Source organism: Triplophysa dalaica, chromosome 5 (genome assembly GCF_015846415.1).
Source record: "Triplophysa dalaica isolate WHDGS20190420 chromosome 5, ASM1584641v1, whole genome shotgun sequence".
NCBI lineage: Eukaryota > Metazoa > Chordata > Actinopteri > Cypriniformes > Nemacheilidae > Triplophysa > Triplophysa dalaica.
The window spans coordinates 12,557,389-12,578,258 of record NC_079546.1 but is presented as its reverse complement, the minus strand read 5'-3'; the positions used below and the strand labels follow the sequence as shown (position 1 = coordinate 12,578,258).

Sequence of the window (20,870 nt, the reverse complement as noted above, 5' to 3'; positions counted from 1 at the left end):
TGGATAAAAGCGTCTGCCAAATGTAGAAATGTAAATGTCCCTTCGTTAAAGCCACAAAACATGCGTCTTTCTCAGTCTTTTTTTCCTTTTCTCACTTTGTCGTTTGCCTTAGGTAATGTGGTGAACTGAACAAATGTAATGTATTAGTATTTCTGTAGTTTTTAACTAGTTTCCATAAGGAAATGCGGTAAACTGTTCAAACTTTTTGTATTAGCCTAGTATTTCGGTTGTTTTTAACTAGTTTCCATAAGGAAATGCGGTAAACTGTTCAAACTTTTTGTATTAGCCTAGTATTTCGGTTGTTTTTAACTAGTTTCCATAAGGAAATGCGGTAAACTGAACTAGCTTTATGTATTAGCCTAGTATTTCTGTAGTTTTAACTAGTTTCCATTAGGAAATGTGGTGAACTGAACAAATGTAATGTATTAGCCTTGTATTTCTGTAGTTTTTAACTAGTTTCCATAAGGAAATGCGGCACACTGAACAAACTTTATGTATTAGCCTAGTATTTCTGTAGTTTTTAAATAGTTTCCATTAGGAAATGTGGTGAACTGAACAAACGCTATCTATTCGTATTTCTGTAGTTTTTAACTAGTTTCCATTAGGAGATGTGGTGAACTGAACAAATGTAATGTATTAGTATTTCTATAGTTTTGAACTAGTTTCCATCATTGTGTAAGAAGCAGTTACAGATACTATAAATTAAATTATGTATATCATATTTATTTATTATATTTTTATTATATTTTATTTTTAATTATATTATATTGTGCCACCTGTAGTACATCCCCCTAAATGACTGTCACGCCATAGCGGGGTAGAGCCCCGCCCCTCTGTCCCCTCTCTCTCTCTCTCTCTCTCTCTCTCTCTCTCTCTCTCTCTCGGCTGAACGCTTACGATAGTCTCTCGTGCAGATTACAAAGAGGAACCTATACAGTGAGCGCGCGAGGCACATTGTACTGCTACGCAATGTAGCGAATCACCGCCGTTACGACGCGAAAGTCCAGTTTCAACGGACCGGACCGAAGTGAACTATGCCCAGCGCCGACCGAACCTCTGCCGAACTCGAGAGGAACTCCTTCTTACACGGCGACATGGTAAATTACGTTCGAGTCCGTTTTAATCCGTGTAGTATGTTGTATATCTAAACCTATGCGCTCGAGATGTAATTCAAATGTGTTTGTGTTCTGTATGGTTAACAATTGATCTGCGTCCGCTTATGTTTACGTATATCGTGCTTAGCTTGTGAAAAATTACCATTGTTTTACTTCATTGATACTTGAGTCACCATATTATGTGCTGGAAACCGTTTCGGTGCTATAGTTCACGCATGGTATGATACCGCGGTACTGCCATCATGACTTTGTTACTACACTTTTCCTGCTTATGACGTTTTTGGTTATACTACAATTACGTATGTAGTAACTTAAAGCTTTGGCTACTCAAATAAAGCCATCGTAAATTATTGTATAGATACTTGAGTAATGCGTTGATTAACGATCAACAATGAGCTACATATTTTATTTACATCTTTTATTAGTCTTTGTTAATGTTAAGTTATACAAATGCTCTGTTTAAAAAATCGGTTTATTTTTGTTGTGCATAGTGTTGCGAGATATACATTGTTCTTTGAAATCGTATCAGTAAATGTAAATATCCATAATATAAAAATTAATAAATTTTGTTCAATGTTTATTCATGCTAACTAATGTAAGTGCCACTACCATGTAGTTAAAAGTATTGCCACATACTGTATAAAGTTTGACTCAGTAAGAAATTATACTTTTATAAATTAAATCAACCCTAAAAACGTCTTAATTAAAAAGTGTGTCTTTATCATTAACATAAAAGTTAACTATATTAAAGTTTATTGGTTTATTATTGTTTATTATATTCAGAAAAGTATTAATTGACAGCATTCTAAATTTCTTTCCTAATCCCATCAGCATTCGATTAGGGTTTATTACTGTAGTATAAACAACAGAAAATATCAGAAAAACTCAAATTACTATTGTCAAAGTGTTTACTAACTGTTGCACAACAGAGCATTTGTGATACTTGGTTCTAGTTGGACCGGTTATGCTGGTGTTTCCCCATACGAGTTAATGCTGATAGTTAAGAGTCATGAAAATCCCTATTCAAAGTATCTGTCTCACACACGCCTAAATGCATTTGTAACACCGGGGTGATGGGTGGCGTGCTGGGACATGTGCTCGGGTCTTGAGACGGGCTGTTGTAAGCCGAACAAATGCTCCAGTGTGTGTGCCCTAGACCCCTGGCACTGAGACTGGGTGTGTGCCACTCTCAACCTGCAACCACATCATCACTGGTTGAAAGATCTCAGAGAGTGTCTTTTTAAACTGAGTGAGTATAATAACAGAGGCTGTCAAACACATTTGAACTTTGAGTAAATTGAAAGCTTAATTGATTGTGTTAATGTGTCCAGCAAATTCATGCATTATTAATTCAACAGTTAATGGAGAGAAAGAGCCATTGTAGCATTGCTTTTCTTTGTACAGCTAGATGTTTTATAAATACGTTGTGTCTGTCTGTATAGATTACTACATTGCTGAAGCGACGGAGAATATACTCTATATGCTATAATGTAAAATTATAAAGAGCAAGCCTGCGAGTGTCTGATAATCCTTTCAGGAATATACTTAACTGATCACATGCACACGTTAACATATATCTACCGTTGTTCTAAAACAAAGATAATCAGTTGTGTTTGCCAAGGCAAACATCAGCATAACTGCTCATAGCTTTGGTTAGGTATTCATAACATAACATTGGCATGCCGTTTGCCCCGCAGTGTTTGTGCTAGAGCTATATTTGTATAATACGGTGAATCACATGACTTTAGCAAGGAGAGGTGTGCTGTTGGTTTTCCAAGTGATCAGATTTACGATTTTTGCCGTGGGCCATAAAATTTTGTTACTGGGCAGGAGACCCAAGCATAAGAATGGATAAGATTATCATTATAGGAAAAGTTTCAACTTCATGTCATTATTTACACTCCCTCTTGTCATTTCAAACCTGTATGACTTTTTTCATCAGCAGAACACAAAAGAAGATATTTAAAAAAAAAAATGTAAACAGAAAACTGCATTGGTTTTGTGTCCATAGAATAGAAGTCGGTTTTTGGTTACCGACATTTTTCGAAATGTCTTCTTTTGTGTTCTGCAAAATGACAACAGGGTGAGTAAATAATGACAGAATTTTCATTTGGGAGGCGAACTATTCCTTTAAGACATGATGTTGGACTTTGGAGCACTATAGGAAACCACCCAAAACACCATAGGCTTTACACCACATTTTTAACTAACAGTAGGCAAGACATTTTTTTCATTAATGCGTCTGGATTCTGGTGTCATCCACTAAGTATTTTCAGCTGTAAAAAAAGTTTGTTGTGCTGCTTGAAGTTGCAGACTAACATCTTACCATATATTAGTACCAAATAGGTATTGTTATAATTATAAACATACCGGTTTGTAGCACAAATAGTTTTACAGTTTCTTACTGATTATTTTTGTAGTTATTTTTAATTTTAGTTATATTTATAATTTCTAAACCAACTTTATAGCTGTTAATTAGGGCTGTGTGATATTGAAGAACAATCCCATATACGGCAAGTTACTATATAAAGCAATTCACATTACAAGAATGCTTTAAGTCTGTAAAATCAATTTAAACTATATCGAAATATATTTTGTAGCGACACCGCCGTTACGCTACAATATAAATCTTAAAATTATACAACTAAATGTTTCGCATTTTTCTAATAATTGATCAAATTTGGCACAGTTGCTCTGCTATCTGCATCAACTTACAATATTATTGAATTAAGACAATGGTGTAGCATTTCTGTTGTTGAGGATAACCTGTGTACTCTTGATAAGGTGAATATTTTTGGTGTCACTGTCTACATGTTGTGCACTGGGAGAGCAGGACACGTTTAATCTCTTTCTCTCTATGAATTATAAGCGTTTCGGTCCCTGTGGTGACATTGTGTCCTGTGCGAACATAAATTATAGTTAGTGTGTGATAAATAAGATTGTGGAACTGACTGGGCCCCAGTATATTCAACAACAGAAAGCTTGTGGATGAGTTTAGTTTGAAACGGAGCAGTGTGTGTTAAGTGTTCTGGAATACAAATGAGAGAAATATCTGGAAATGATATAGATGAAGCTTTATCAAATTCAAAATGAAATGTTATCACATTTATTTCGATTCCTCCCTCATTAGCATAAGCTATCCTTAAAGGACTGCTTACATGAAGAAAAAATAACTTTTTAATGCATTTCTTTAGAAATATATAATCAGATGTTCTTCCCTCCACAAACGCATTGTTTTTTGCACATATAATACGAACAATAGTTTCCATACTTACATTGTAAGTGCATCATTGTAAATTACTTTAGTTAACACTTTGGAGAAACGTACATTTCTAAATTTAAAGGAACGGTTCACCCAAAAATATAAATTCTGTCATCTTTTTCTCACCCTCGAGTTGATCCAAATCTGTTTAAATTTCCTTGTCGTGATGAACAGAAAGAAAGATATTTGGGTGAATACTTACAACCAAACAGTTATTGGCCACCATTGACTACCATAGTAGAAAAAAATACAATTGTATTTTAAAGTTTTGTATTTCCTACATCCTTCTAAATATCTTATTTTGTGTGTAACGGAACCAAAAAAATAGGAAGCATTTTTTCCTACTGTGGTAGTCAATGGTGGCCAAGAACTGTTTTGTAACAAGCATTCTTCCAAATATCTTTCTTAGTATAAATCTATTCAGATTTGGAACAAGATGATGGTGAATAAATGATGCCAGAATTTTCATTTTTGGGTGAACTGTTCCTTTAAGTGTATATGTCTATGCTGTAAATGACTGCATACCACACGTGTTAAACTCAGAACAGTCATATAATTCTATGTGACGTGTGACCAAAAAATGATAACATGTAGAGACAGGTTTCAGTTCTTCATTGGTCACAGAAAAAGTACAGTAAGTCGATCTGTTCTCATCACCATCATCTCTGGTGTCTGTACGTATGCTGATCATTGGTCAGCTTAATGCATTTGAATGTGTGTTTCAGAGATCGTTGAGCGTGATAAAACATCAACAATGGCCTTTGTCATTCACACACAACATCTACATTATATGCCGTTCCCTGCTGTGTTTCTCTATACTTAGTCACATGACATGCAAGAGGGGCAAGTTTATGCATGAACCACCAGCTGGACACACCCGAGTCTTGCAGATACATTTCTGAAGTAACAACAGTGTGATAACGGATTCTCATGACGTGGTTTTGTTTACAGGAAGAATGACAGTGAGCACAGTTGTTCCAGAATGCCTCAGTGGGGTGTATTTACAGTTCATCCAGTTCGTCATGTGGCCCTTTTTTTACTTGGTGACTGAATACCTAGTTTGAAGCTGGTAAAATGATCTCTTTCAAATGAGGATGTAGTTATCCTGTTTGTCTGTGGTATTGGTAGCTGATTTATTGAGATAAACAGGCCACACTGTGAAAGTTTAAAATAATGAAGGCAAGATGGCTTCATGTATAGTGCATTTGTCATTTCATGTCATGTACTGTATGTAGCCAAGCACGAGTGTGGGAAACAGCTTTTATTTTTGTATAAAGTTAAACAGTTCCATTGTAACTAGATGTGACAGCAGTACATACAACAATGTTTAGGTTGAGTTGTACTACTAAAACATTTTGGACATTTCAGACCCGAAAACCAGTCCAAAATGACTGTTTAATGAAAGTAAAGGTGACTTGTTTTGAAATAGTTGGATTCCGGAAAAAGAAACTTAACATGTTAAGGCTTCACTTATGCCTGTTTGGTGTTTAGAAACTTAGCATGTCGAGTCACAGAGAACTTAAAGAGAGGAACTAAGAAGTAAATTCCTAGAAATTGACGATGCTATTGTTTGCTGTTATATATAAACTAACCATAAAGGTGGGAAACATAAAAAGGGTAATCAAACATACAGTGTAAAAAGTGATTTGTTGTCTCAACAACCATATTGTATTATTTTAAGTAGCTATTACTTAAAAATAAACAAATTTATAACATTTCTAGCTTAACTTAAAATCTTTTGTTCATGTAACGCAAAAATATTAATTACAAGAAAATCTCAAAAGTATGCATAAAGTGAATGGAACATTTTGAGTTAACTACAGTTACAATTAAGTTAACCTAACATACATTTCCAGTGCAATGAACATTATATTATCAGTGCAAATGCTTAAAAAACAGGAAAAGTTGATTGAACTCGTGCTACATAATTTTTTAAGTAAAGAAGGTAGAGCGAACTGATATATTTGTCTAAACGCAACAAAGAATATCTTGTTATTTTACTTAAAGGCCACGTTTTTTTGCTGTTTTCGAAGCTTTGATTGTGTTTTTTGGGTGTTTAACAATAAATGGTTATGTTTATAGTTTAAAAAAACCTGTATATTTCACATATTTCAAGTCTATAGTCCACCACTGTCTCTCTTCTCATGAAACGACTGGATTTCTTCCGGTTTCTTCAAAGTCCCGCCTTCCGAAACGCTTTGATTGGTAAAGCTGACCAGGTCTGTGGTCTGTGTGAAAATTTCCCACCCATACCATATCAGCGAGTTCCGCTGATTGACAATTGACATATATTTTAAGTAAAGTCAAAACATCATCTTTTACAGTGTAGCGCTGTTCCCTGTTTCCTTTGTTTAAAAAACAGAGTGTCTTAACATTTTCCTTCAATAGTTTAGCACAAATTATTGTGATTCTGTGGTTTTGCAGACATGCAGACGTTTTGACACTTAATTATGAGTAATCATTTTTTTACTTCTTTCCCAGACAAAGCGTTTGCCAGTATGAACACTGGAGGCTTAAATAGAAGTTTTAAAGGAATAGTTCACCCCAAAATGGAAATTGTGTCATCATTTAGATCATTTAGGCATACATTTCTTTGTTCTGCTGAACAAAAAAAGGAGGTATTTGGAAGAATGTCCGATAGAGCTGCACGATTCTGGTGTATTCGTTTTAAGTATTACATCAAATGCAAAAGTTACATTTCCTTAATAGTATTAAAGCATTCAAGTAACTTGTATATATTTTAAATATTTCTACAGTAAAACAAATTCATAATTCATAATGGCTAAGTTTTTTTGCCTGACATATACAGACTTAAAAAAAAGATACAATTGATAAACATACCACACAGTATTCTCACATGTAAACAGCTTAAAATGACTTGAAAACCTGAAATGTGGGGCAACTTGATGAAAAGCTTTTATGGCAAAGCTTCTCTATTACCGTAATGACAGATTTAATCATGCACTTGGATTTGGTTGCTTCCAAATATCTTCCTTCATGTTCGGCAGAACAAAGAAATGTATACAGGGTTGGTTGGAACAATCTGAGGGCGAGTGGATTGTTCATTTTGAGTGAACAATTTTTTCAAAGGCACAAATTACGTCCCTTTTTATTTTAACATTGAGAAATGTAAAATTAATTACAGGTCATTTTAGTGAAAAAGAAAATCAAACAACCCTTTTAAATAATTATACTTGAGCTCTACTGCATGTAAAAACACAGAGTCAGTTGATTACTTCCTTACACTAAAATCTGATCAGCATTGTTATTTTGTAGTTTCATCATTACGGCAAAACAGTTTCCTGAAGCACATTGCAGAAGCGCTGCTTTAAGACAGGAGAATCTAAGATATGCATTCAGCCATAAAGCCAAACATTTCTTTTGGAAACTGTTTGATTTTGACAATTTTGAAACTGTAATATAAGCAGAAGCATATATAATAAGGTTTTGGCCCTTCAGTTTAAATAGGATTTGTTGTTTGTCTGTGCAGGATTGGTGTTGCTTTATAAACTTACCTCTGAGACGAGGCTTTTTTTGACTGGATTAGGCTTTGGCTGACAAATACACACAAATACACTGCTGCCAACACATAACCCTATTATGTCAGTCTGCTTGGTTATGTCATGTTTATTCATCTCATGCTTATTTGTTTGGTGGACACTTCAATCCAAAGCGACAGAGTATAAAAATCTTGAATTGATAATCTTGTTAGCACGATGCAGTTTAGCTACGGTGACTGCGGTTGTACAGTATGTTTCCTGTATTACTAGATACATGGGGCCAAATTGTGAGGTTGCAGTCTGTGACGACATAAAAAGACTAGGTACTTTGAAATTATAAAAGTGTCTTTCTATCATGTTGTATTTGCTGGCTACAACAGACCACAAGTAATCAAGTTTTTTTTACAAATTGTGTTAAGACAAATTAGAAATGAACTGCCCTTTTATTATTTCTCAAATGCTGCACAGTTCTTTGTAAAATAAAATATTTTATGTCAAATTAAAAACTCAAATTTCATGAAAAAAGTCTTAATAAAATAAAAAATGAGTAATACAAAAGACTCTTTAATATAAGACTTTGTCTGTGCTTTTCCTAACTTTATTTTAATTTTTAAAGAAGGATCAGCATATCTACGTTTTCCAATTTTGCTGTAAGCACAGCGGCCCCTACATGTATTATGATTCATTTAACATCTCAACCGACTTGAATTATAATCGATGATTCAACAGTCTCACGGTGAAACGTTAAATCCCTAGATGCCCTTTTACTTTTTGGCATTTAACATTTAAGCTAAAAAACTTGCTTCAGTATCACCATCTCTGTTTGAAACATTAAATGGCAGGATTCATTTACATACTTAAATTTACATATTAAAGATAAATGACCTCAATGACAAGCGTAATGCTTGTGTGGCGCTTTCAGATTCATTGAAGCTATTGTCAAACACCCTATTCGGGTGAGCCATTCATTTTTTTATAATTCGACAACTGACAATAATATTTACTTTAGTAAATGGAAGTTAATGTGCTTGTAAAATTTTAAAAATAAAACTTTTTTAAGAAAGTACTTAAATATAAGTATACCTGAAAACAGAAATGTACTGGTTTGGTGGTTTATTAACATAGTTAAGTACATTATAATATATTTTTACAGATTTTCCCCTTTATGGTTAAAAGTATCTACCGTAGGTTTTTATTATAGTTTATAAGCGATTACTTTAGTTTATTTATTATGTGGGCAATAATATTACATTTACGCATTTTGGCAGACTCTTGTTTCAAAAGCGTCTTACATTGCATTATACTTTACAATGTATCTGAGTATGTTTGATGTATCGAACCCATGACCTTGGCATTGATATTACTTACCATTGTAGAGTAAAAGACGGAAAAAACGAATCTAGAAAAATAAAAACTGCATTTGTGAAAAAACAAGATAGAATTTGAGAAAATATTGAATGGATTGCATAGGGCCCTATTCAGTTTATTTAATTAAGAATTTATATTTTTATATACTCTTGAAGTACTTGAGAATTCTAATATTCGAGTCACTCAGATTTATCATTAGAATTTTTTTTTACTTGCACTTTCTCAATTTAAACAGTATATTTAATTGATTTCACAGCTTTGAAATGTACAATTTTTTTTAAGTCTAAATTGTTTCACCAAATAAAGCAGAGTGAATCATAGTTAAACTTTTTAAGTTTGTGTGACTCGGCTACAGTTTTTTGGTTATTTTCAACCAAAGAGTTTTTGTTAAAATTAGTGGTGGGCATAGATTAATTTTTTTAATCTAGATTAATCTAGATTAATTCCAAGATTAATCTAGATTAATCTAGATTAAAATGGCTCATTTGAATTCTGCCGAAGGCATTCAGAATGTGTGCTACCCAAATAATGACTAAAATTAAGTCTTTGAGAACGGGTTTCTCAAGCCAGGTGGCGCATTAGACCAGGGGCTCATCTCCTGTTTCCAAAATGCATCACAAACTGCTTGAGAAAGCTGTTCTACTATGATAATTGGTGATGAAAATTAAATTATGTTCAATAAAATGAACTTGTGACTCCTGAGATAGGCGCAGGCTCCCCGTGACCCGAGGTAGTTCGGATAAGCGGTAGAAAATGGATGGATGGAAAATGAACTTGTGTTTACTTCCGCATTAGCTAAGGGATTCTTTGCGTTTAGGTGGTACTTGAGACTGGAAGAGCTCCTACAGTACATTTACATTTAGTCATTTAGCAGACGCTTTTATACAAAGCTACTTACAAAGAGTGAGGGACCAACAAGCGATATGTCATACAGGAGCCATAATACATTAGATCTCAATACAAAGTTACTGGTTTCAACTAAAGCTAGACCACTACCTGTTGAGAGAAAGTGTTTTTTTTAAACCAATTCCACATTGCACAAGGTGCAAACAACCTTAGTCTTGTCGATGTTTCTATTGGGAAGCTTCTTAAAAATTAATATTCCCTGAAGCAAACCCGGCGGCTTGATAGCATGTTAGCACGTCACGTTTGATGCGGTAATTTCACAGTAACGTTATGTTGTGTTCAGACCAAACGCGAATGGCGCGTCAAGCGCGAGTGATTTATATGTTAATGCAAAGAGCCAATAGACCTACTTGCTGCGCGAATCGCGCGAATGAAGCCCTGGTTATGAGATGATGAGGTGGCTTCTGCTTCCGCGAATGACGCGAATCACGCGAGTTGAAAAATCTCGTTCTCGCTCCGTACAGTGCAGTTAAGCTGGTATACATCCGCGCTAAAATATCAAGGTGAAAGTCATCATAGCTTGCGTAGTATAGACCCAGCTCCCAACGCAACTTTGAGAATAGATTAACGGCGACAATTTTTTTAACGCGCGATAATAGTCTCACTGCGTTAACGCCGTTAACGGCCCACCACTAGTTAAAATACATTAGAAATTGTATTATTTTGTTTAGTGTGTACTGGGGGATGGAATAAACAGAATTCTGTTGGAAATCCTGTCAAGTATGCATAGTCATGAGTTGTGTGTCCAGTATAACCTGTTAAATCTTTTTAAGGTGCCAGCAGAAAAACCTGTTTCAAGGATTAGTTTTGAGAGCTTCGATTAACTCTTTTGTAAGAGAACTTGAAATACTGACCTTGGATCAGCAAATTTTGCCCGGATGTGTTTTGGTTCTGATCTTTAAGTCTACCCTGTTTTGGTTAAAGCGTTTGTGTGTGTGAAGTGTGAAGAATAGCATCTATTCTAAAGTAGTTGTGTGAAAAACTGCTATCTCAGCTACTTGTAGTTGTGTGAAAAACTGCAAACTCAGCTACTTGGTCTGTTTCTTCTGTCGCTTTTCATTTCCTCATTCTCCACATCTGGCAAATACACACTTCACATTTGAAAGCAGACTGTGCTTGTATTGTGCTTTATACGGCCTGTTTGCCTTTGTGTGTGTCTACTGTGCACATAGGGAAAAATAAATTGCTGTTGTTTGCAACCCTCAGCGTTATGTAAAGCAAATGGACAACAAAGAGGCTCATACACACACAGAGAAGGGTTTTGTGAGTTTAGTGTGTGTGTGTTAAGGAATGTTCTTCACATGGCAGGCGCTATGAGGTCACTTCCCCTGACCACTTGCAAACTCTAATCTTTTGTTTTTCCTTCCTATTGTTGAGTAATAATCCTGGTCCAGATTATAATCTCAGTACACACATTTTTCTGTTTAAATTGTAGTCTGTGTAAAACCACAGTCATTGGGAGGCCTGGATTCAAACAGTTACATAGCGTGTGTATATTATGCAACTACACAAGTGCTGTTATAAAGATGATAGAATGATCAGATTAGGGCAGTACAAGAAAAAACACTGATGTAACTTTTAATAATTTAAATATATACAAAACACACACACATATATATATATATATATATATATATATATATATATATACACAGTTGAAAGAAAAAGTATGTGAACCCTTTGGGCTTACTTGGATTTCTTCATAAATTGGTCATAAAATGTGTTCTGATCTTCATCTAAATCACAACAATAGAGAAACACAGTCTTCTTAAACTAATAACGCACAAACATTATACGTTTTCATGTTTTTATTGAACACAACATGTAAACATTCATAGTGCAGGGTGGAAAAAGTATGTGAACCTTTGGGTTTAATAACTGGTTGACCCTCCTTTGGCAGCAATAACCTCAACCAAACGTTTCCTATAGTTGCAGATCAGACCTGCACAACGGTCAGGAGAAATTTTGGACCATTCCTCTTTACAAAAGTGTTTCAGTTCAGCAATATTCTTGGGATGTCTGGTGTGAATCGCTCTCTTGAGGTCATGCCACAGCATCTCAATCGGGTTGAGGTCAGGACTCTGACTGGGCCACAGAAGGCGTATTTTCTTCTGTTGAAACCATTCTGTTGTTGATTTACTTCTATGCTTTGGGTCGTTGTCCTGTTGCATCGTCTATCCTCTGTTAAGCTTCAGTTGGCGGACAGATGGTCTTAAGTTTTCCTGCAAAATGTCTTGATAAACTTTGGAATTCATTTTTCCATCGATGACAGTAATCCGTCCAGGGCCTGAGGCAGCAAAGCAGCCCCAAACCATGATGCCCCCTCCACCATATTTCACAGTTGGGATGAGGTTTTGATGTTGGTGTGCTGTGCCTTTTGTTCTCCACACATAGCGTTGTGTGTTCTTTCCAAACAACTCAACTTTGGTTTCATCTGTCCACAGAATGTTTGCCAGTAGTGCTGTGGAACATCCAGGTGCTCTTTTACAAACTTCAAACGTGCTGCAATGTTTTTTTTGGACAGCAGTGGCTTCCTCCGTGGTGTCCTCCCATGAAGTCCATTCTTTTTTAATGTTTTCCTTACTGTAGATTTGTCAACAAAAATGTCAGCATGTGCCAGAGATTTCTGTAAGTGTTTAGCTGACACTCTAGGATTCTTCTTCACCTCATTGAGCATTCTGCGCTGTGCTCTTACAATCATCTTTACAGGACGACCACGCCTAGGGAGTGTAGCAACAGTGCTGAACTTTCTCCATTTGTAGACAATCTGTCTTACCGTGGACACATGGACATCAAGGCTTTTAGATATACTTTTGTAGCCCTTTCCAGCTTTATGTAAGTCAACAATTCTTGATCGTAGGTCTTCTGAGAGCTCTTTTGTGCGAGGCATGGTTCACATCAGACAACGCTTCTTCAGAACAGCAAACTCAAAACTGGTGTGTGTTTTTTATTGGACAGGCCAGCTTTAATCAACACATCCAATCTCATCACATTGATTGGACCCAAGGTTGGCTGACTCCTGGCTCCAATTAGCTCTTGGAGAAGTCATTAGCCTAGGGTTTCACATACTTTTTCCACCCTGCACTATGAATGTTTACATGATGTGTTCAATAAAAACATGAAAACGTATAATGTTTGGGCGGTATTAGTTTAAGCAGACTGTGTTTCTCTATTGTTGTGACTTAGATGAAGATCAGTACACATTTTATGACCAATTTATGAAGAAATCCAAGTAAACCCAAAGGGTTCACATACTTTTTCTTTCAACTGTATATATATCTGGTGGATGTCAGACACCAGATGTGTGGATGTAACAGGAAGGGGAAAGTAAGAAAGGTTAGACAAGCAGACTCTTACATGTTTGATTTGCTTGACCTAGTTCTCCACAGGACTATTTCTGCCCTAGAGGCATCAATAGGTCTGGTTAAAGGTGATTCAATGACAGATAACTACACATCATTAGAAGCTTTAATCATTAAACTCAATTCACAGGCCACGTAGAAATGCACTTGAAAATGAAAATTACTCGCTTAGAGTATAGAGTAGCATATAGTAGCATATAGTAACTTTCTTTCAGACAGCATCCATCCGATAGTCTGGCATTCATGTGTAGTTTAGGGTAGGGCTGTCAAAAGATTAATCACTATTAATTACATCCAACAGAAAAGTTTGTGTTTACATAATATATGTCTGTGCACTGTGCATATTCATTTTGTATTTATAAACACATAGACATACTTGAATACATATTTAGTAAATATTCACATTTCTATATTTACATGTATTTTTAATTAAAATTACAGTTTATTACGTTGTATAAAGTAAGCACAAACTTTTATTCCAGATTCAATTACATCCGATTTACTGTTTGGCAGACCTAGTTTAAGTAATTGATTTAATAGTATTAAATAGTTATTTTCAAAAAATTTTTAGTATAAGTTTCTAATTCTAAATATATCAACCATAACAGGCTATCACTATCTTTAAGTAAATTTCCTCTAAAGTCCCATTGAAATAAAAAAATTCAATTGTTATTTTTTCACGAAACATTGCGGGGTTTATAGTAAATAGCTTATCAATGTGGGTAATTTTCTTTTTCAAATTCAATTACCCTCATAATCTTCAGTTAAAATTTAAAAATGCACTTCCGCCCTGAAATGACGATCTATCTTAAATTATGTAAATTAAACGCATTTGACGGAGAATTCGTTAACTCCTCCCCTTCAACTGTCAGTCTACTGCCAGTTCCATTTCAAAATACGACAGCTGTTTTTATACATCCAATCAATTCGCAGTGAAAAATGCTACAAAGCCACGCCCACTAATTTTCTCCTTTGAAATTCCTTTTCACTTGGAAATGCATCACAATACGTAAGTAAAAACGATCGCAACTTCCGGTTAATGGGGACTTCAGTAAAGTTTCTAAAACTTGTGTGTTAAAGTGTGTAAAAAAAAAACATGTTTCATTTGATCGCTTCCTAATGATTATATGGATTTTAACATATTTGCTCAGCTTCATGAACGATGTGAATCAGTTGGCTTTGCACTCTCTCCCTGTGGTTTGCATCTTCTCTCCAGTTGAGTCATAAAAGCCGGTGTCCCTGATCTCCGAAGACCTGTTACTGCTTGACGGCAGGTTGCCATAGTAACAGACAAACTTGATATCAACGCAAATTTCTGACATTTGAAAGTTTCATAGAAGCATAAAACAAGCCTAAGAATAGATAATAATAGGTGTTCTGTGAAAAGTGCTTTGCTTAGTCATAGTGGTGGTTGACTAATAATGAAGAAAATTACAAAATTGCATCCTCCATCTGTCTTTTGTTAGTGTGTTTGTACATGCTGAGGTACTGAATGTGGTTCATAGTGAGGATTTTTTTATATTCATTTATTTTATTGATTTATTGATAGTCACTGTGTTAATGCACTTATATTATTTATGACACTTTGAAAAGAAACAAATTCACATAATTAAATTTCTTTAATATAATAATTATAATGATATAATGATACAATGATACAAACTATGCCATGAAGGGTTACAAACTTGATCTAGAATTGGTGTATTTTAAACAACCTTGAAATTTCAAGCTGAATTAATCTTATGTTAGATAATAGTTTACCTAACATAAAGTAGCTATCACTACAAAAATTATTAATTTTTTGTCTCCACTTAAAAAAATGGGGTGTTTATTTATCTGTTTTTGGTTAATAATTGTTTGTATTTAATGTTTTTTCAGGCGGAGAGGTCCGGCGAAGGGAATACCCTCAGCGTGCCAACAGTCATGCGAAGAGGTGGCTCAGAGAACTGTTTAGACCTGGACACGACAGACCTGGCGGTACGAGACGTGTCAAGATCGCGTCCTGCTCTGGACAGCTTGCAACAAAAAATACTGAAGATCAAGGAGCAGCTGCGAATTGAGCAAAATCTACAGGATGAAAACGTGGCCGAGTACCTCAAACTCATCGGCAGTGCTGACAAACAGCAGAGCAGCCGCATCAAACAAGTGTTCGAGAAAAAGAACCAGAAAACGGCGCACAACATCGTTCAACTTCAAAAGAAGCTCGAGCAGTATCAGCGTAAGATGAAAGAGTGCGACGTCTTGAACGGGACCAAACACACGCTCCCAACCGCAAAAGACCTCCACGAGTTTCCCAAAGACAACCTCAAGGAAACCCTGGTCACAGGAAGCGGGCGGCACCCGCATTTGGACAAAGTAAAAACCATCGGTCCAGGTGTCTCGCTGTCACCGCCGTTCTTCTTTAGCAAGTCCCGCGAGATAGCCAACCTCATTCGTAACAAGTTCGGCAGTGCGGACAACATTGCCCATCTCAAGAGCTCCATGGAGACGGGTGGCGGTCTGCAGACGGAAGGAGGATGCAGAGTTCTGAGCGGCAGTGCCACGCTAACCTCCAAACACAAATACCCCAGCGATGATGAATGCTCCACGGAGACTTCATTGTCGGTAGAGAGTAATGGTCATGTGTCTGGATTGGGTGTGATGGGACAGAACAGTGGGTTTGGAAAGGAAGGGGGCCAAGAGGACAACAGTCGCCTGGTGGAGGCCTGGGAGGAGATCAGGGAGTTGAGGGAGGCTCAAAATCTGTTAGCCGAAGACATTGAATCGTTGAAGACCCAGTTTAAATGTGACTTTGAGAGTATAACACAAACAGTACAGGAGGAGCGGTATAGGTACTGTAATATACAGTTTTATAAACATTTTCATTTTTAGAAAATCTGCCCATGCTGGTATTGTAGCCCTCGGATCAGTTGATATTTCATTATCAGTTGTGATGTGTGGCGACACTAACATCCCGAACACATTATGGTGGTCTTGGACACATTTGCTATCTATAATCTCTCTGTGACACACTAACACTGAATGTTTCCTGTGTAAGGTGTGAACAGTTGGAGGACCAGCTGAATGATCTCACAGAGCTCCATCAGAATGAAACGGCTAACCTCAAACAGGAGCTAGCCAGCATCGAGGAGAAGATGACCTATCAGGTTTATGACAGAGCACGAGATATACAGGTGAATATAGACTACGGCATAAATCTTAAGCTTTCCTGTAGCTCAGTGGTAGCAGAATGGCGCTAACAAGGCCATGGTTGTGGGTTTGATTCCAGGGGATTGCAAAAATTTAGAAACTAATGTGTAGGATAATGCAATGTAATGTTGTGTTCAGACCAAACGCAAATGGCGCGAAAGAACAGCACTATTCGCGCGTTGTTCGGCGCTTGAACATTTTGACTTTACTCGCTTCATTCGCGCGACAAATTCGCTTGATTCGTGCGTCAAATTGACTTCACTACAGACGTGAATTCGCATCATGGGAGGGGCTTCTGCCAGGCGGCTCCAGTCTCATATATATATATATATATTGCTCAAATTGTGTAAAGTTCGTTTTTGACAACTTGCAAAAATGAATACGTCGTCTAATCACCTCACTACTAGAGCAAGCTCCTGATTGGTTAACGCGGCGCAAATTTTCGGCAAAGTCCAGATTTTTCAATTTGCACGAATCACTTGAATCACATGAACGCTCAATTCGCGCAATTCACGTCATTCGCGCAATTTGTGTCATTTGCGTCATTCACGCCTATCGCACCGCAAGTAGGTCTATCGCATCTTTGCATTGACTTAACATGTAAATCACTTGCGCTTAACGCGCCATTCGCGTTTGGTCTGAACAATAACATAAGTCGCTTTGGATAAAAGTGTCTCCTAAATGTATAGATGTAAATGTAAGATCTTTTCAGATTTTGGAGATACACAGTGTCTTCATATTTTTGCTTTTAGTATAATTATTATCTTTTTGGTCTAATCAAGCATGAAGCAAATCTTAGGATTTTGTTTAGCTTCTGTTTTCTGAATAACGTTTTCAAAAATGTATATCTTTTTTATGTTTATTTAATTAGGAATTATGTGGGCTTTTAGTAGATGAAAAACCACTGCAGACAAGAGTGAACCCTAGTTTAAACATTTGACTCTCCCCCCAACTTTCATAATGCTATCAAGGGTCACAAATTATTTCACGGACCTCCTAGCTATGGACTGCGGACCCCACTTTGAGTACCTCTGATCTACAGCTTTAGATATAGTCGAAAATCGGTTTTGATTATAGTTCAGAATTGGTTAAACAAAAACGTTTTCCGTAAGAAAAACACATTTAGGTGTGGATAAAAAAGAATGAAGCTGGAATGATTATTTTTTTAAAGCAAAGGCTATGTTCTTTCTTTTGATATATTAAATATTGACATATTCATACAATAAAATACTTTAGGGACTATGAAAGATTGGGGAATTACAATCGAAAATGCTGACGCGTCCTGGCAACTGAAGAAAGGTTAATAAAAGGAAATTAAATTTTGTTATACTCTCGTCTCAACCAGACTCAGCATGATAAAGAAACAAGAACATCTCTTGTCAGTCATAGTTTTACCCTAATCCAAAATGTTTTGTTGGACTGTTTTTTTTCTCCTGTGTCATGTGTTCCTGCCCCTCGTAAAATCCTGTTGATCCAAAATTCCTCTATATTTAGCAAATACAAGGTCAGAGATTAAAGTTACATTCATGCATTCGGTGGACATTTTTATCCAAAGACAGTTATTCATTTTAAAGTAGTTTTTTTATCATATGTTCCCTGGAATTGAACACATGACCTTTGTCGCACTGATGCAATACTCTTGCAGAGGAACAGGAACAGTGAAGTTGATGTACTTTTGGTTCTTTGTACGTGCTGAGCTTTTATCAAATTTCCTTCTTATATCCAATGCAAACATCTTTTATATTCTTTCATCTGGTTGGATGACTTGCTTATGATTCTGTAATATAAGTCTGCTTTCTGTCTTTCTGCAGGAAGCGCTGGAGGCCTGTCAGACACGAATGGGCAAGTTAGAGTTACAGCAACAGCAGCAGCAGGCCTTGCAGTTGGAAGGCACTGATGCCAAAGTGTTGCTGGGAAAATGCATCAACATCATGCTGGCTATTGTCACCGTCATCTTGGTGTGCGTCTCCACGGCCGCTAAATTTTCTGCACCGCTGATGAGGAGTCGTCTACATGTGTTCGGGACTTTCTTATGCGTGTGTCTACTGGCGTTTGGATGGAGCAACTGGGAGCATTTGACGCGCGCTGTAGAGCGAATGCTGGTGCCCAGATGAGGGATGTGAAACGTGAGGTGATGTTCTCGTTGGATAAATTTCTCCCTTCACAATGTGAGTGTCCCAGGACTATGGCATGAAGAATGTGTGGGAGAGCATTCATGATGTACTGTAGCAGAAACGGGTCCATCTTTGTCACTGTATTGTATTAAATTAACACGTTTCCATTTGTCTTCTTTCTTAAAAGCAAATATTCACTTTTATTTTAGAATTTTATAGTAGATAGGTGATAATTGTTTAGTTGAATCTCTGTCATATTTAATCCCAAAATCAAAAGAAAAACAGTCCAAAATTGTTATGAACATTTTTAAAGTGTTGTTTTTATTTATTTTGACTTTTTTGCGATGCTACTTTATATTCATAACAATTGAACAGCACCCCTACATTACTTTGTGTAGTAAATGTGTTATTGACATGAAAAAAAAGTATTTTATGTTCTTTTCATTTTGCGATTGATACATGACTCTGAGTTCTGTTTACTAACGTAGAGCATTATTTGTACTGTTAAGATGGCCTGATGTTCCTTTTCCCGGCACTTTACATGCAGGGCCAAATTTTGTGAAATGTTTTAAATGTGGTTGACATTTTCTGTAGTTTGAGAGGTTGTGCTCATCATAAAGGACAAAAACACTTTATTTTTTTGTTTATAATAGAAATGCCTTCATTGAAACAATGACAAATGCTCATGTTTCATTTTAAGTATATGCGACATCATTTGGACTGTGTTCTGTGGTATTTTTATACATTGTTGAATGGCTTCGTTTAATCTATGCTTCAGTGACTCCCACAGTGCAATGACTTACACTTGTATTACCACTGTCAGTTTTGAGTGTTTGCATGCCTGTGGTTTGACTGAAAATTGTATAAGCCACGAAATCTGAACTCACCCATGTCCATGAACTACTGTTTTGTTTAGACATTATCTTCAAATGCCTTTTTATGCCCATGTTTGACTGACAGAAAGACTGTTATCTCGGCAATTTTCTGTGAATACTGTCTGAATGTTATGATCTACCAACAGGAGGTTTTTTGATAGACATGCTCCATTGTTTATCTAATAGGAAACTGTCCAACATTCTCTGAACTGAGAAATAAATTGCCTGATTTTTCTCGAGTTGTTTATTGTTTTTTCGAACATTTCATGCATGTGGCTTTAACTGAACTTTTGATCTTTTATGGAAAAGCTCCCTATAATTGTGTTTCTCTAAATTTATATATAGTGTATTTTGTTCTTTTATAACTAGCCCTATCTCTTCAGGGTGTTTCCTGTTTTTTGACCCGAGATGCTGGAATAGGCCCCAACCCTTCTGTAACCCTACAGAGAACAGGCGGGGTGGGACAATGGATTGTATTAATTTATGTGCTTGTTATATTGTATATTTGGACTGTTTAAATATAGTTGGTACATAGCAAGCAGCTTTACCACATTTGATTCAATGTCTATGTTCACAGGCTCTCTATTAACGTTGTTTAGTGACGTTTGTCGCCCTCTTGTGGTTAAATGTTTAATTTATGCCTTTGAATTAACTCATTCTCATCGAATAAGTAACAATTCTGTATTTATTGCTAAAATATCCTTACTTTGAATATTAAATGCATCAGTCATAATTAAAGGTAAATATGTGCTTCTAAAACATGTCAATGCCAATTTTGTGCGTAGCTACACAACGTTGCTTACTTGACTTAATCAAACACCTTGTCTTCTTGATAATTAGACTATTATCAGTATATGTCCTACACCTGTTTCCATCATTACTCGCCTTAGTCCTTTGCCTATTTAATGCTCTTGTGTTTGCTCTACTTGCTGGTTCTTTGTTGGTAGTACTGCCGAGTTTGGTGTAATATAAGTTTAGTCAAGTTTAGTTAGTTTTTGTTGTACTTTTGGTTTTATTCTGAGCTTGTTTTAATTTGTTAATTTTGGGAAATTTCTGATATTTTTGCAGATGTTTTATAAACTTTGCAGTCAAAACGTATAACTTGTGTAGCCTAAACTTTTAGAGAATGTATTTATTAACAAGATATTGAATGATCAGTCTATATATAGCCAAATCCCT

The 20,870-nt window shown here is 36.1% G+C and overlaps 1 protein-coding gene across 2 annotated transcripts; it reads left to right on the top strand.

Moving 5' to 3' along the window:
* Positions 1–873: 873 nt before the first annotated feature.
* On the top strand, positions 874–19,930 carry tmcc3 (transmembrane and coiled-coil domain family 3). Of its 2 annotated transcripts, none has more exons than XM_056747643.1 (4): positions 874–1,097; positions 15,392–16,344; positions 16,551–16,686; positions 18,514–19,930. In XM_056747643.1, the coding sequence occupies exons 1-4, from the start codon at positions 1,035–1,037 to the stop codon at positions 18,814–18,816; spliced, it is 1,455 nt and encodes a 484-aa protein (XP_056603621.1). In that variant the 5' UTR covers positions 874–1,034; the 3' UTR covers positions 18,817–19,930. The 2 variants fall into 2 exon arrangements, with proteins under 2 accessions (XP_056603621.1, XP_056603622.1); XM_056747644.1 differs by lacking the exon at positions 874–1,097 and adding an exon at positions 2,107–2,364.
* The last annotated feature ends 940 nt before the right edge of the window (positions 19,931–20,870 follow it).

What these genes read in the sequence shown, in the direction of transcription:
- tmcc3 (XM_056747643.1), top strand. Translation starts at nt 1,035, where the DNA reads ATGCCCAGCGCCGACCGAACCTCTGCCGAACTCGAGAGGAACTCCTTC. An exon ending in CCTTCTTACACGGCGACATG is followed by an intron (nt 1,098 to 15,391) that starts GTAAATTACGTT and finishes ATGTTTTTTCAG; the next exon opens with GCGGAGAGGTCCGGCGAAGG. An exon ending in GTACAGGAGGAGCGGTATAG is followed by an intron (nt 16,345 to 16,550) that starts GTACTGTAATAT and finishes TTCCTGTGTAAG; the next exon opens with GTGTGAACAGTTGGAGGACC.